The sequence below is a fragment of the Heliconius melpomene genome, chromosome 15 (genome assembly GCF_056956725.1).
Source record: "Heliconius melpomene rosina isolate 202511_hmr_F chromosome 15, ASM5695672v1, whole genome shotgun sequence".
In the NCBI taxonomy this organism is placed as follows: Eukaryota; Metazoa; Arthropoda; class Insecta; order Lepidoptera; family Nymphalidae; genus Heliconius; species Heliconius melpomene.
Genome location: NC_140403.1, coordinates 3,950,179 through 3,967,607, shown reverse-complemented (window position 1 = coordinate 3,967,607; position 17,429 = coordinate 3,950,179). Strand labels below are relative to the sequence as shown.

Sequence of the window (17,429 nt, the reverse complement as noted above, 5' to 3'; positions counted from 1 at the left end):
TGTATATAAATTAAGTAGACTTTTATTCAATCACCATCAACGCTTCAAGTATTAACAATTATAATCCTATTTTGAACAAATACAACTTTTACAAGATACGCGCGAAAAACATAACCCTCCCTTATCAGCCGGGAAATATATATATATATTCCTAGCCTACATCATCCCATTGTTGGGCAAAGGCCTCTCTCCACTTCTTCCATTCCGGTCTATTTTGGGCTATTAAGCACCAGTCAGGCCTATAAAGGCCTATCAGCTCGTCCCGCCATCTCCGTTTTGGTCTGCCAATTCTCCTTTTAGAGCTTGGAATCCATCTGGTAGATGATTTCGCCCAAGACTCTTCAGGCATGCGGCAGACGGGAAAAATATTAAAAATAATTTTCTATTATTTTTCCAGGACCGAAGGCCAGTTCGCAGCGTTCAATGATTGCCTCTACAGATCGATGTCCACTGCCGGCTGGTTACTAGTTATAGATGTAGATGAAGTCATACTGCCTCGTCGCGAGAGAACTCTCACTGCACTCCTCACAGCCTTGAGAGCAGCGTACAACCCACCATCGAAGGCGCCGTCCGCGTTTTTGTTTAGGAACGCCTTCTTTTATCTACGGTGGGAAGTAAGTTTTTGTTTTATTTTAGTGATATTTTAATGGGCGATTTATTTAAAAATATAATTTATAGGTAAGTGAAAGTTATTTTTTCTAAAGAAAGAGATACTTTGTACATAATATAATTATACTGTTAATACTGCAAATACTTAGTTAATTTCTATCTCACTCATCAATTCATCCATTACGACTAAAATCAAAATATTGAAATTCCAGGATGACATAGAAGCTCCAGCCCCACTAGTGACGTCACGCAAGACCCGTCGGTGGGCAGCGCCCCACGCTCTGAAAAACAGGAGCAAGTATGCCCTCAGGCCGCGAGATGCTGTGGAACTCGGCAACCACTTTGTATGGGAACTGGCACCTGGGGCCTCGTCCGTCGGTGTTCCCACAGATAGGGCACTGTTACATCACTATAGAGTGAGTTTGATATAGTTTTGTAAATTTTGATGTCATCCTATTCTCTCCTACTATCCCACTAATAATATACATGTAAAAGTTTGTGAGGTTTGATTTTATGTTCCTTCCACTTTCAAAATCGAAAACACTACTAATCAGATTTAGATAAAACTTTACAGTTATATAGCTTATATATTAAAATAACAAATAGACATTTTTTTGTAAAAAATTGTACAATGTGACTAAGTAAAGCAATTAGTTCACAAAATATTTGAAGAATGCACAAAACAACTTTAATTCCATTTTAATTTTTGAGGGCTTGTCAGGTCAACCCTTTTGCGTATTTAGGCTTCTTTCAAGGGTTAATAATACCCCCTGAAAACCCCCTTGAAATAATTAAAAATAACTTTTTTATATTATTTCAAGGGGTTTTACTTTTATTTGATTTGGATTTTTCATCTATCAACATAGCTACCAACTACCAACTACCATACCTACCAACGAGACATTGTTTTATACAACCAGACCAAGTGCAGTTCTAAGTGTCAATCGAATCCACAATCACATGTATTTTTGAAACTGGCAATCTATATAATTAAGTATTCTATACAATAAAAACTCAAAAATAAATAACGGAAATATAAATGTACCTATATAAATATAAAAATATAGATGAGCTTTATATGAAAAGTACAAATATGTTATTTGTCCAACATTTTCGTTACTTTGTAGAAAAGTGATTAAAATCTGTCATTATATTTAGATCGGTGATAGTGTCTACTGTCATATTATTTTAATGGCGTAGGCAATTGAGATATTTCTAAATGATAAGGGATCTTTAATAATACAAAAGTGCCTGTGATGAGTGGGCACTAATGTTTTTTTAATTCTTATATACATGTATGAATTGTTATATTATTTAAAAATATATTTTTTTCAATATTGAAGTATTATTTTAATTTTCAGATCGCATGCGAGTATGGTGGCATGCAGTGCCTCACGGTCCCTTCGACCGTGGACCGCACGGCGCACCGCTGGGCCGACGACCTCATAGCGCGTGTTAACGCTGAAAAAGAACAAATTTCAACAATCTGTCCCGCCTAAACTCCTAAACTATAGAACTTTTATATTGTTGAAAATTCATGGAAATTGGTGTTTTAACGTTGTATTAAATTATATGTTTTGCTGTTTTTTAGATTCTTGTAATGGAAGTTGTTTGTATCTTTTATTAAATGGTGATATGATTTTTATATGTGTTAAGTACAAATAAGCGGTCATTTTGATTTTTTTGATAGTCGTTTTTAATTATTTGATTTTAAAAATTAGTTTTTAATTCGTTATTTTTTATTCGATGTAATAAAGTTTTATAAATAAATTATTAAATGATTGAGAATAAACGTTATTATGTACTTGTCGATGATCTTTTTCATAAATACTTATATATAAAAGAAGTTTGTATTTTCTTATAATATTTTCTTAGTTTATAATATTATAATATTATCAAAAAAATATTAATTTCACAAAAGTGTTATGGAGACAATACAAATAAGGCCTCTCGATTGACATTGCCCCAAACATTGCCATAATTTTAGAGGACCACTCGATTCATTTCATCATTAAACATACATACATTTATATGAAAATTACTTTGTAAAAATATTCCTAGGGATAAGATTCGAAAAAAAATTGCCATTCAAATTTATAAAAAAATAGATTCCTCAATAGAGATTATCAGTATTATTGTCATTTTATATCCTTTAATAATTAATTGTGGCAGTTTTCAATTTTTACATCAATTTTTTTCAAAAACTTTATTTTTAATTTATATTTTTAAAGCCGAATATAAGCATATTATATTATTATTAATAATTTAAACATGCACAAAACAAGTCACCGAATAAAATTTTATAATAGCAAATTAAAATATAGAAATATCCTATAGTATACAATACAATAAATCGTCGCACCTCACAAATTTTAAATATATCTCATAGTTATACAAATATTATTAAATGAAAGTTTTCTTCTTACTTTCTCTAGTGTTATACATTTTTGGAAACTGAATGTGTGAAATACTTGAGTAATCCGTATTGAATGTAAGCTGTTACCACTGTAAAGTATTTCAAAAATGTAAAAAACTAAAATATCCAATGAAAAATATAAAAATAATCAAAGTTTCATTTAAAATATGTGAAAATCGTGAACAAAGGTCTTATTATTATAATAGTTATCATAAATAAATATCAATAGTTACTTAATATATATAGAATCGATGTTGTGTAAAATTATCATTGTCTTTTTATTCGTTCTAAGTCGATTCATTGTTAAGAGGAAGACCTTGAAAGATAATAATTTAATAGTAGAAATAAATAATCATATTAATTTTATAAATTTTTGTTGTTATACTGTACATATTACATTTGTTATAAATGTAAATAATTATAGTTAAGAGCACTACTTCTACACAGTTTATAGTTTCTTATGTATTTTTTTTTTATTAATATTTTTCTTGGAATTGTTATATGAATTGGCAAAAATTATGATTTTTGTATTTAAATAATGTTTATTTAAAAAATAAAGTGGTCTATACATGTATTCCAAATTAACAACCGCTACTTTACCTCGTTATATATGAAATTTGTTTTTAATGGCAACATATTTGGCAACTGTTCATTTTTCAGCGTAATAATAAAGCTTGTATATTAAAATATTATTTTAATATATTTTTTAATTTATTAATTCGTGGAACACAAAGGAAGTATGTATTTGAAGCAGTATTATGACTTTTCCGACTATAGCCAGGTCTAAAGGGCTCCAGGTTTTTTATTTACTGTTTTTTTTTTCATTTCAAATACCATCAACATTTTGCTTTTACCAATTAATATGTATGTGATATGTTAATGTATGTATCTTATTTATTCTCTGTGTAAAATTTTTAGTTATTAATCAATTAAGAATAATCAAAAAATTAAGGAAGTGTTGAAAAAATGTTGTTTTGAAAAGTTCCTTTTAATTATGTTTGCTTAATTTAAAAAAATATAAGAATTCCTACTTTAAATCTATTTTGTAATTGAGTATTAATATTAAAATAAAATAAAATTTCTTATTTAATTTTTTTGTTATATTTTTGTCGCGTCTGTAAATAACCATTTAGTAACTTAATCATGATATCCACACGTTCATAGTGGATTATAGTTGAAGTGTTAAGCTTTCGTCGTGTCATTATTTATCGTGCTATAAATTATAAGTGTTTTCTATTTAGGAAAACTATGTACGTAGCGATTGCAAAAAAAATGTTTTAAAATATTAATATTATAATTATTATATTATGTGTAATGTATGTATGTATATATGTATAGAATTTATGGCGGCTTAATAGATATGGATAAGTTTAATTTTTCGTGTATATTATACTGTTTTTTTATATAAATATATTATAGTTGGTATCTATTATTTCGTAGTGTCAGTAATCAACAAAAACATTAAACAAAAAAATCATCTTAAACTTGATAATTCGTTTATTAATAACTATTCCCTTTTCCTAAATGGAAAATACACAGGATATACAAATTTATAGTATAGAAAGAAATATAAATTGTACATATCCGTATGTTTTATGAAAGTTCTTTGCGGTGCTTGGTTCGAGTTGTCATAATTTAAACTGGTTTTTTTTTGTATTTCCAAATATTTTTCCATGAAATTTCTTAATTGTTTTCAAATGGTTTTATTATCTTATATTTTAGCTCTGTATGGTGAATTTGTGGGTTGGTCTATATATATATATTTTTATATACGTAATAATTCCATATAATTAGAAGAGAGTTTTAAGTAAGCATTAAAGCCATTTTTATGTTGATTTTTTCTATCTATTGTACAATAAGTTAAAAAGCAACTAAAGTAAATTTTAATAGTATTTGTTATTTGTATATAATTTAAATTTGTATATTATAATCAGGCCTATTGGTCTAGTGGCATGTTACTTAAACTAGAAGTCGTGGATTTGAATCCTTTTAATCTATAGAAATATTTTTTGAAATCAAAGGCTTATCATAGAAATATTTATTTATATTTTTAATATATTTTTTTTCATATTGTTAAATTTACTCGCTTCTTTATATTTGTTAGAGAGATGTTTATTTCGAGTTACTTTATTCATTTCAATTATCACGTTTAACTAAGCAGTTCTCATATAAGTGTCTCAAAGTTCAAATATTTTGTGGCAAACTACTTTGTGTCTATATTTTATCTGTGATGTCTATTTTAGAAAAGGTTGTATTTGTTTTTGAAGAAAGATTCGTTAGTTGAATGTTAATAATAATGGTCTTTTGTAAAATAAATATATTGACTTTATTAATTTTGTTTTATTGAATTATTTCAGTAATGTATATATAATAATATAACATATCTATATATATAAATCGAAAGGTCACTCACTCATCACGAAATCTCAGAAACTACAAGTGCTAGGAATCTCAAATTTTGCATAGGAGTTACTTATAGGACGTAGGTACTCATGGAGACAGAAATTAATAATAAAGTAGTTCACGCAGGCGAAGCCGCGGGCGGGCCGCTAGTATAATATAAAATAGTGAGTATAAAAGCTTTCAAACTTTTCGGGACACTGCGTGTTGATTGGCGAAACTCAAAACTATGGTTTTGTATTAGAGTGAAGAAATGAAAGTAGTTTATTTTCTCGAGACTCCCACAATATTGTTATTAACAATTAAACTATTTGCATTGCACCACGACGACCTTAAATGACAAAAATACATATATTAGTAAATATAGATATTACTAAAACATTACAGAAATTTCTAGAGAATAGGGTATAGGCCACAGGTATGATGTGGACAAGATGATAGAAAATCAATTCATAGTTACGAGAATAGAGATCCAAGAGAGGAAAATGGTATTTGGGGTTACAATTACAACGGCAAAATATATGCGCCATCTACACAGGGCAGTCAATAATATGAAGCACTAGGTATTTTAACGAAACTTTCATAGATGGCGTATATTTTTATTTTTTACGCTTCCCGCTTATAGCTGAACAGAGGAAACGGAGAGTTGAGACATATCGTTTTTTATCTTTCGCCGAATTTTCGAAACATTTTGTGTTGAGTGGCGAAACTTCACGCCGCACTTCTTTGTTACCAATGAAATGAAAATGTTTTATAATTAAATCCCCTGAGTGGGAATCGAGCCCATAACCGTCGCGCGTTTGCCGTTGTGCAACTGCGCCATCTTGTGCTAATTACTTAGCTATTTATTTATTCGTATTTACATATGATTAATTAACTAATACCATTTATTTGTGATACACGAACAAATTCCTTTGAAACAACTTCACCAGTACACCAGTGACTAAATCAGCCCCAAACCTTTAAATGTCGTTTAATATAATTTATACCGTCGTTCATATATTCCAGTAGTGTCACAAATCATATTATGATAAGGGGACTGGTCATGCGGCGACCCGGCCATGACTAATGTTCCCAATTAACTCGGAAATCGGGTCCTTTCTGTTTACTTTTTCGCCAGCTTGGATTGTACATAAATATTTGCAGGCCGGTGTCAACGATGTGTGTTTTATTTGTTTAGGGAATATGAATAAACTTTATGCTTTCAAAGTGTGATTATAAATTGGATGTGACGTTGTAGGGAAGTGAATAATGCCTGGTTCTGTTCTAATTTTAGTAGTAAGTACGTTTTTTTTTTATCTTAGCATCGTAATACGGTACGCAAAAGAGCATAGTGTTAAGACACTCCGCTTCCCACTTTTCATCCAATTCTGGAGTCATTAATCGTTGAACGGCGGAACTCTATCTAACCCATGCTTTGCCTGGACACCAGAACGAAAATATTAAGTATCGAGTGGAAATCGAACCCACAATCTGTCGCGTTTATAGTCACGACTGGAGCCCTGCGGCACGACTGGCCCCGTAATACAATTTATTTAAACTATTTTATACTATCACTAAGTCGGCATTTAATCCCTTTCTTCGCTTTATAATGTTTTACTAGGAACATAGCTGAATAATCTTATTGCTGAAATATTCGGAAGTTTCAACTAAGCTGGTAAGAAGCGACTGTGAAAGCTTTTATGTGATTTTCCGGTAAACTTATTCGAGGGTCTTAAAATATCAAATATTTGAGCAGAAATTATAAATCTTTGCGAAGTTTATTCTGTGTTACTAAAAATCAAGAAACCGGCAACAAGAATGAAAACAAAACAACGAAAAGAAATTAGAGTCCAGGTGGGGGATTACAATTTTATATTTCTTTTTATTTTATCGCAATATTAATATAAATGCTTTTGTGAAAATATACGGACTATTTTTAATATCTAGGGTAACGTCACTCGGAATCCTAAAATGATGGAAGACAATTTAATAAAGGCCAAATGTTTATGTTCTATGTATGTGACAAGAAATACGAATGTTTGTAAAAAACTGGATGAATTGTTCTGAGAATTGAAGATAAAATATGTACATAGAGATGTTCCACAGGTGTGCGGGATAAATGAATTCTGCAAAGACATGTTTAAATAAAATAAATTTCATTTTTGTTGCCTAGGAAAAGCGTAGATTTTATGCTTATTCGAAGCAATGTTTGTAACAATGCTGAATTCAATATTTACACACGGCTCAGACAGTTTTCTTTCGGCTTAACCTTGTATCTTCCATGGCCAAAGGAGCCTAGTGCTTAAATACTTCACTCCACACTTTCCACTGAATTCTGGAATCATTGCATGTTGATTGGCGGATCTCAACGCCGCGCTTTGACACATTACCAGAGCGAGGATAATAAAAATATTAAAAATGTTGTTTCTTTGAGTTTCGCCTTACAAGCTCGTTCCCCTTACATGGGAACCGAAAATAAATGAAGGCCGAGTTCTTGACGTGATAAGCTGGTCGCTGGAGGTAGTCTAAGATGTGTAGACAATATTAAGTCGGCAGTGAATGAGTTTTCGGTTCCACCACTCAATATGTTGTCTCTAGAATTCGGCGGAAATTAGATTTAATATTTTCCTTTCTTGGCTCAGGCGCTAAGACAAAAAGCCCGTCGTTGACTTCTGCCGTTGTTCTCAACAAGTAATATCTCAAACAATTGGTGGAAAATGCAAAGGTTCCCTCTACCTACCCTACTGCATGGGATACATCGTGAAACTGATTTAATATAAGAAAAAAATGACATAAAAAAATATATAAATCGAACACTTTAGTTAAATTTTATCATCATAAATTCATGTTTCTTTACAATATTTCATAAATATTAAATAAAATAAAACACTTATAGTAAATAAAACAAAGATTTGACCAAAGGAAAACCGAAAACCCAAGAAAAAGCTTCACATAAGGCTAACGAACTCCCTTTCAGTTTGTACATATATAGCTGATTTTTCCCTAGCTTTGTGAATTAGTGATGAATCAAATTTGCTTGACACCCACTACATACATTTACTTCAAACAAACACCTTTCGATTTACAGTATACGGTGTTTATATTTGGTTTGTGAACTAAGAAATTATTTTAGATTTAACCTGTTATTTAAATATATTGTTTTAGTGTGGAAATGTATAAGAAAATGATTTTTTTTTCAACATTTTTGATGTGTTATTCCACACTTTAGAAAGAAAAAAAAATGTAATAAAATCATAGTATTCTCCAAATGATAATTCTAAGTAATTATCTTTGGGTGGCAGTAATTTGTATTAGGCTCCCTAAAGAGGTGCTCATAACATATATAAGTTGTAACAAAAACAAAATTTCGACATAGCTTGAAGAAAACATATGTAGTAGTTTGGCAGACAGACAGACCGACAACAAATTGATCCTAAAAGGGTTCCGTATTTACCTTTACAGCTACGAAACCCTAAAAACAACAAAAATGTATATAATTACGGATAAACATATTAATCTTGTTTCATATATTATTCCATTCCTAATTCCATTGGAATGTGCCGTGAATTATAATTAAACAATTTGTTTCCAAGTAATCATAAGAATTGTTTCTAAGAGCTCTTATGATAAATTTAAGTAACATTGTCTTTCATAATTGAGTATTATATTTTTAATGAAGGCTCAGCAGGCGTCGACGTTAATTTAATTATTTCATTAAGATTATATATGAAATTAGATTTCGTGAGACGAGATGTAAATTGTATATTCCACTGTCGTTTTTATTTCGAATAAATATAGATTGGATTCTTTTTCAGCTTCACGCTGTGTAGGCAGGATAGGGAGGTGTGGCGGAAATTAACGCCGCGCTTTGAAAACACTGGAGCGAAGAAATGAAAATACCTCGAGTGGGAATCGAACCCGTCTCGTTTAAAGTCCCTGCGTTACGACCGGCTCTATAATATATTATCTATATATATAAAAGGACTTGTCCTCACTGACTGAGGTAAGACGCACGCACAGCCGTAACCGCTCATGGTAGAAACATGGAATTTGGACAGATGTTTACTTTTGTAATCTGGACATCCACTAAGAAGGGATTTTGAAAAATTTTAACCCTAAAGGGGTAAAATAGGGGTTGAAAGTTTGTATGGAAAAAAATTTAAATCGGCACCGATTTTTATAAAATTTGAAATTTAGATTTTATAATATAATAGAAAAAAAAAACGTAAATCACACGGACTCGATCCCCAACATAAGCAATTCATTTGTTCCACATTGTTTATTTTTGAAACGCCCTGTTTGTGTTTCCACACAATTGAATGACGTTATCAAAGCGATGTTTTATATTATGAAAAACATTTTATTTGGAAGTCTCTATTGTAAGAGTTCGATGAGAGGCGTCGCCTTTTAGGAAATGACAAAAGAAATCTGCCCTAAATATTCATTTCTGTCTTATTTAATACTGAGTATTTAATTTAGATATGAGATTGTGTTTTGAATGAGATAAAAAGAATTTTAGTCTGGTATAGATTGAGAAATATACGATTTTTTTATTTAATTTTGAATAATGTAACCAAAAAAGTAAACTTCTGTGGTAAAAAAATTTAAATTGTCTCGTTGAGAACATGGATTGATTATCCTATCCTATCCTATATCTTATAAAACAAAGTCGCTTTTCATGTCTGTCTGTTGTTTCTAACTCTTCTTCTTCTAAACCACCCAACGGATTTTGATGCGGTTTTCACCATTAGGTCGAGTATTTTTCGTAGAAGGTTTATATATAGTTTATTATTTGTACATTCTTATGTAAATTAACATAAATATGATAAATATGTATAAAGTCCTACCCGTTGAGACACTTTCGCGCATGCGCTGCTTTAATAGTAAGTACTACATGAAAATAATGTACTGGAGTATTGTTTCTCTTAATAAGATCTACAATAAAATCCGCGACGGCATATTCATATCTTTTAAGAATAACGTGTACTGATCATTTTTCTGTCTAAAAATAATAATTTCAATATATTTTTTATTGTGAGTCATATTTTTCCATAATGGTATTAATCCTTATCCTTTAAAATACTTTATTAATTTTCTACGCTTTTTACACTATTTGGAAATTGCGAATAGTTTTACAGAAAAACGCATTTCTTTGTTGACACATCCCGCCGTTGACACATCAGCTGTATGTTACTCAAGTTTCACTTATCCCTTACTCTCAGCATATAAATAAGTATATTAGTTACGTTGGCCATTTAATGTAGATCAAAACTGTCTTTTATTGTTTGTTGTTACAATATCAAAAAATCGTTGCTGCGTCCGCCGCGCCCGCCTGCCTTACACACATCGGTGGTTCAGTGGTAGAATGCTCGCCTGCCACACGGGTGGCCCAGGTTCGATTCCCGGCCGATGCATTTTGTTTAATTTTCCTCACAGGCAGCCACGTAGTGCTTGCATCAGAGACAGAATACCCTCTTCAGCATTAACCACAAGCACACAGCTCACAAGCTCGAAAAAAAGAAACCCGTCTGCCTCTATAGCAACGAAGATTTAAACGTGTGCACGTATTGGATAATTGGAGTTGAATGTATTATTTCAGCGCGATATATTTGGTTTCATATTTTTTGTAGTAGTTATTAGTAGGTAGGTTTTTGTTTATAATTTGTTCCGTTTAAAAATAGTCATTTAACTATCTAAAAATAGCCATTTAAATATATTTTAATAAGTACTTGAAAAGATTAGTAGCACAGATTTAAAATTACGGTACCTACTAAAAAATCCTTGCTGTGTAAAACAATTGGAAAATCGTTATTGAAACTACGAAAATGCGGGTTGCATTAGGGTTTAATTAATTTTCACATTATCTTATTCTTTCTTAACATACATTATATGAATAATCCAGTAGTTAAAGCGGGCGAAGCCGCAAGAGGGTCGCTAGTATAGCATAAAGCAGGATAGAAAGAAGAAACCTAGTGTTAAGACACTCTGTTCTACATTTTCCGCCAAATCATTCAAGGTATTGTGTATTGAGTTATTATATGAATAATGGAATTCATTCTCCCGGGTGGGAACGGAACCTACAACCTTCACATTACACTCACACACTTAAGCACATGCTGCCATCATTATTTTTCCTATGTTTCTGGAATCATTAAGCAAAAGCTATTTAAAACATGATGAAAAAAATGAGTCAAATAGATTCTAAATAACATTCTAAAATATTAGAACAATTCGACAAGGCGTCTGTTTCAGTCAAACGTTTAACAACGCAGAACGGGTGATGTGTAGGCAATAAAAAAGGTTCGACGCGTGCGGGGCCTCGGTCACCGATATCTTGTGGATGTATTTTTGTTTTTCCTCTCTTTTTACATGACGTCGTTAGATAGTCGTTTAGTATGAATTTGTCTCTTTTTACTGAGAATATTATTTAAGGATAAATGTTATATAGTAGCTGTAAATATTTTTGAATGATTGTTTTAAGTATTTTTTTAATGAAGTAAAGGTGATTGGTAGTAGAGAGAAAGAGATAGACGGGGAGAGGAACTCACAGAAGAAAGCCATGTAAAAATCATGAAGACTCCTCCTCTTCAATGGCAGTCACTAGTGAAGAAATTACCGTCGGAATGAAGAAGAACGTCAAACTCAAGTGGTTTGGCGAACAACAAGTGAGTGAATGGAAGAACGGCAAAAAAGATTTATGAAGGAAAAGTGAACGGTAAGAGAAATAGGTGGAGACTTTGGTGTTTGAGGGTACGTGTGGAGAGGTTGATGACAGTGGACGAGAAGAAAGAAGTTAGCAGAGATAATAGAATTTGGCGCTCCGTTCTCTCTCAATGATGAAGCTTTTTAATAAAAATTACGGTATGTTTTGTTATTAATGTTTTAAATACATTTTAGTTTTAAATTGCAATGACTTTAAACATATCGACGCATAATAATTATACTATAGACCTGAACTATCCTTCCTCACCTACTAACACAATTAAAATCCCTAACAATACTAGAATCAACTATGAAACACTAGAGCAAATAGGATTTAAGAGCTACCCTCAATTCGTTGTAATTACCACCGGTGGTAATGGAGTGCGACATCAGTAATTGCCCGCCCGTCGGACAGACACGAGGTTGATAAATTGTTCGACGTAAAGTTTAACGGAAAAAGCGGTACATTTTGAGAATTAAAATCCTGATCTTGTTAGCTCTTTGGTGTTTGGGGGTGGGTTTTTGTAATGTATCTGAGGAGGTAGGGAAATATGAGACGTGGGATGTAGTTGGTTATATGAGATAGACTATGACAAATGAGATTTTATTATGAAAAAGTGTATTTTTTTATCTTCGCTCTGCAACCCGTACGTAGCAGGGTAGGCAGAGGGAACCTAGAAACCTAGTGGCTATTCCCCATTTTGTATCGAATCCTGGAGGAATTGTGTATTGTATAGCGGAACTCAAAACATGTAAAATGGAAATATTAAATATTTCATTTGCTCGAATGGAAATCAAACCCAGATCCTGTCCGTTTACAGTCGCACTTCCGTGCCTCTGTACCACGATTGGCCTCAAATTTATATATAAAAAGATTAGTATGCGCATAATGTTTATGTTTAATAAATATTTCGGTAATCTCAACAGTGTCTAGCCTCCCTAATGTGTGAATAAAATGACTTTTTGTTAAATTTTCTTTTGTTTTATCTATAACCTTAGAGAATATAAACTTTCAAAACTTATTATAAGTAAATATTGAAAGGTGTTACTTAAATGTAATCTTAATTTAATATTATTTTATTATTCTAGCGTAGATAATATTTGATTCTGGTATAAGTGATTTATTATATGAGTTACTTCTATAAATTTAATATTTATTTTTTATTCACTAAAACATTTTAATTCTATTTTACTTTTTCTATAGTTATAATGTAATTCTATATTTAATATATATTTTTAAAGAATTTGAAGAATAGTATGACAAGAAGTGTAACTGATAACGCGCCAGGATGCAAGTTTGATTCTCACTTGAGGGAATAAAATATTTAATATTTTCATTTCATCGCTCTAGTATCGAGGCAAAGCGTGGCGTTGAGTTCTGCAACTCAACACGCACGCACGCACGCAAAATGAGGTACGGGGTGTCTTAAGACTGGGTTACCTCCGTACCCTAAAAAAATGGACAACACACCCTAAAATCTAACATTCATCATGCCATTCAGACATCACTGAAAATAATCCTTATTAGATCGAAACAAAACTGATATACATTCGTACTTGTAGCACAAAAGATTTAGAGTGTATGTGTCCAATTTATCGTTACCTCTAGGGGGCTATAGATTACCACTTCTCCGATTTCAAAGTACATAGTGGGGAGGGGGAGAATAGGGGGAAAGGGGGGAGGCTAGTTTAGTTATGTAAAATACTCACATGAACCGATACTCCCACATTCAAACAACAGTCCAATCCCTGGGAGCTTACCCATAAAGTGTTCTCGTGTAATAATTTATAGCTTCCGTTCATATAGATATGGTGCTGATATCAAAGATTGGTTTTGGTAACTTCAGTTTGAATAGTTGTTCCAATTTCCGAAATAGTTTTGGTAGTTTTTGTTAATTGTTTAGTGATTGAGGCTGTCGTGGATTGTAAATGCTACGTCTGGGGGTTTGATTCCAATTTTGGGTAGGGAATTGTTTTGATTTCCTCGCTCTAGCAACAATAAAATTGGAAGCACGTTGAATTCCATTTCTCTCTAATTTCGAGAGCAAAGTCTAAGAAATTATGCGGTGCAGCAGGAAATGCAGAATTACAAAGAGTCCAAACACACTGCTCTCCGCTTTCCGCCAAAATTCAAAACATTACACGTTGAGTATAAGTTTAAGTACATAGTACATTTTAATTTTCACCAAAGAACCTATTTTACTCCAGATATCCATACATAAAACAAGTAATTAAATAAACAACGTTGTAAATTTTGTATGAAGTACGGCTTTGTTATTTTACACTATTATACGAATCGAGATATTATTCTCCATATTCACGGATATTGATATTCCTCACCAGAATAGTGGTGCCTGCGGCGTGTCTGTCAAATATTGTACTAACTAAATAATCTTTGTACTTAATAGTTATTCTCTGGATATTTCAGAATTGTATAATTTTCCTTTGATTTTATTTGTTTTTTTTTGTAGCTTTACGCACATAGTGGGGTAGAAGGAACCTCGTGTTAAGATACCCCGTTCCCCTTTTTCCGCTGAATTCTGGAGGCATTGCTTGTTGAGTGGCGCAACTTAACTGCGTTTAACGAGGCGAGGCAATCTTTACCGAGTGAAGAAATAAAAAATATTATATATACCATTTCCTCGAGTGGGAATCGAACCGTGGCTGGAAGTGGGGAACGGAGTGTCTCTCTGTCGGAGGGAACGTTGCTCTATGCGGGGTATAGCGTGAAACTGAAAAAAAATACAACTTATTTAAATAAGATTGCCATTTTGTCTAAGTTTGTCAAAACGCCCAAATGTCTTAGAGATTAGTATTAGCCGATAAACCGGGATTTGTGTCATAACGTTAGATGTCTCAGTCGAGTGCAGCGTCTTATATTGAATGGCTGAATTTACAATTTACAATTTACTCTATTCATTTACTTATTTTTACAGCTAAATCAGTTTTTACCAGATCGGGGAAATGAAAATAATTTGTTATTTCGACTGGAATCGAATCCACATCCATCTCGCTTAAAGGTTAGACAAGAGTTGATTAAGACACTTCTGCTCCCCATTTTTCGGTAAATTCTTGAATTTTGAATAAAATCAACGAAGCACTTATTTTGCATCGTTACGAAAAAAATGAAAATATTAAATATTTCCCCGAATGGAAATCGAACCCACAACCGTCGCGTTTACAGTCGCATCTCAGAAGCAATCATAAAACTGACGATAGCAACAAAAGCAAAAATAAATAGCGGTGGAAATCCCATAGAAGAGTCCCATAGAAGACATGTATATAGTAAAAAAATATTTTATTATATTAAAAGATCAAATAGCAAGTGCTTCGATTGTTCATTGGAATTGGTTTCCAGTGTGAGTTCGATTTCCACTTGCGGTAATAAAATATTTATTATTATTATTTCTTAGCTATATCTTATATCTTCTCTTCTAGTATCCCTTAGTGCCTGAAGGCAAAAACTTTCAACCAGTGTGTGTTGCCAGTGTTAACTTATGACGCTGAGAAGTGGTCCTTCACTGCAAGCCTTATCCACAGGCTCAAAGTGGCTCAGCGAGCGATGGAGAGGTGGACCGACGACCTTAAGAAGACAGCGGGAATCCGCTGAATTCAAAAGGCGCAGGACCGGACGGAGTGGCGAGGATTAGGGGAGGCCTATGTCCAGCAGTGGATGTTGAAAGGCTAATGGATGGATTTCTTAGCTGTCAACGCATAGCGCGGCGTTGAGATCCGCAACTCAACTCACAATGCCTCCTGTGTCTTAACAATAGGCTTCCTTTGCCTATCACGCCACATGCGAGATACATTTGACGTTTTTTAACTTGTTTAAACAAAAAATTATAGTTCATTAAAATATATATAACTAGCGACCCTCTTGCGGCTTCGCCCGCTTTTACTACTGGATTATTCATATAATGTATATCCGCAAAGCACTTAAGATAATGTGAACATTAATTAAACCCTAATGCAACCCGCATTTTTTTAGTTTCAATAAGGATTTTCCAATTGTTTTACACAGCAAGGATTTTTTAGTAGGTACCGTAATTATAAATCTGTGCTACTAATCTTTTCAAGTACTTATTAAAATATATTTAAATGACTATTTTTAGATAGTTAAATGACTATTTTTAAACGGAAGAAATTATAAAAAATAACCTACTACTACTACTACTAATAAGTTATTAGTAATAACTACTACAAAAAATATGAAACCAAATATATCGCGCTGAAATAATACATTCAACTCGAATTATCCAATACGTGCAAACGCATCTAAATCTTCGTTGCTATAAAGTCAGGCGGGTTTTTTTTTCGAGCTTGTGGTTAATGCTGAAGAGGTTATTCTGTCCCTGATGAAAAGCAAGCACTACGTGGCTGCCTGTGAGGAAAATTAAAGAGAATGCATCGGCCAGGAATCAAACCCGGGCCGCCCGCGTGGCAGGCGAGCATTCTACCACTGAACCACCGATGCGTGTAAGGCAGGCGGGCGCGGCGGACGCATGGCGAGTGGCGAGCCGTTTCGCAGCTAGGATTTTTTGATATTGTAACAACTTCTAAAATACTTGTTAAAATGAAAAACATATGCTGAGAGTAAGGGATAAGTGAAACTTGAGTAACATACAGCTGATGTGTCAACGGCGGGATGTGTCAACAATTAAATGCGTTTTTCTGTAAAACTATTCGCAATTTCGAAAAAGTGTAAAAAGCAAATTTTATCTTCGTTTAACGTAGAAAATTAATGAAGTATTTTAAAGGATAAGGATTAATACCATTATGGAAAAATATGGCTCACAATAAAAAATATATTGAAATTGCGACCCGCTCGCGGCTTCGCCCGCCTTAACTACTGAATTATTCATATAATGTATGTTTGAAAAGCACTTCAGATAATGTGAAAATTAATTAAACCCTAATGCAACCCGCATTTTCGTAATTCCAATAAGAATTTTCCAATTGTTTTAAAATAAACACAAATAAATAACACAAATAACAGAAAACTTAAACGAAAGAAATTATAAACAACAGACTACCTACTATTCTCTTACCCAAAAATACTTAAACGAAAGATGTAACCAACTATGTCGCGTGGAAATACATTATAATTATTGGATAACTCCAAAATACGTGCAATCACTTCTAAATTTACTTTGCCAGGCGCAGAATTGAAGCATTCTCTCGGCCATCTCCGTAGTAGCTCAGAACGACATCAGAGCGTTGGTCCGACCGTGGTCCCAGGCGAAAACCAGACACATGGAAGGGGAGGGGATTGAAATTGAACACTCGGTTTCTTGAGGAAGGCCTAGATTAAACGACCAAG

At 32.8% G+C, this 17,429-nt stretch overlaps 1 protein-coding gene across 1 annotated transcript in view; it reads left to right on the top strand.

The window, feature by feature from the left end:
* Nucleotides 1–2,419, top strand: part of LOC146531352 (uncharacterized) — a 58,710-nt gene extending 56,291 nt beyond the window's left edge. The window contains exons 6-8 of the mRNA XM_085198308.1: nucleotides 398–614; nucleotides 822–1,025; nucleotides 1,971–2,419. Coding sequence (XP_085054434.1) covers nucleotides 398–614; nucleotides 822–1,025; nucleotides 1,971–2,108 — 559 coding nt within the window. The 3' untranslated portion in view covers nucleotides 2,109–2,419. The remainder of the gene's footprint in view (nucleotides 1–397; nucleotides 615–821; nucleotides 1,026–1,970) is intronic.
* Nucleotides 2,420–17,429: the final 15,010 nt, after the last annotated feature.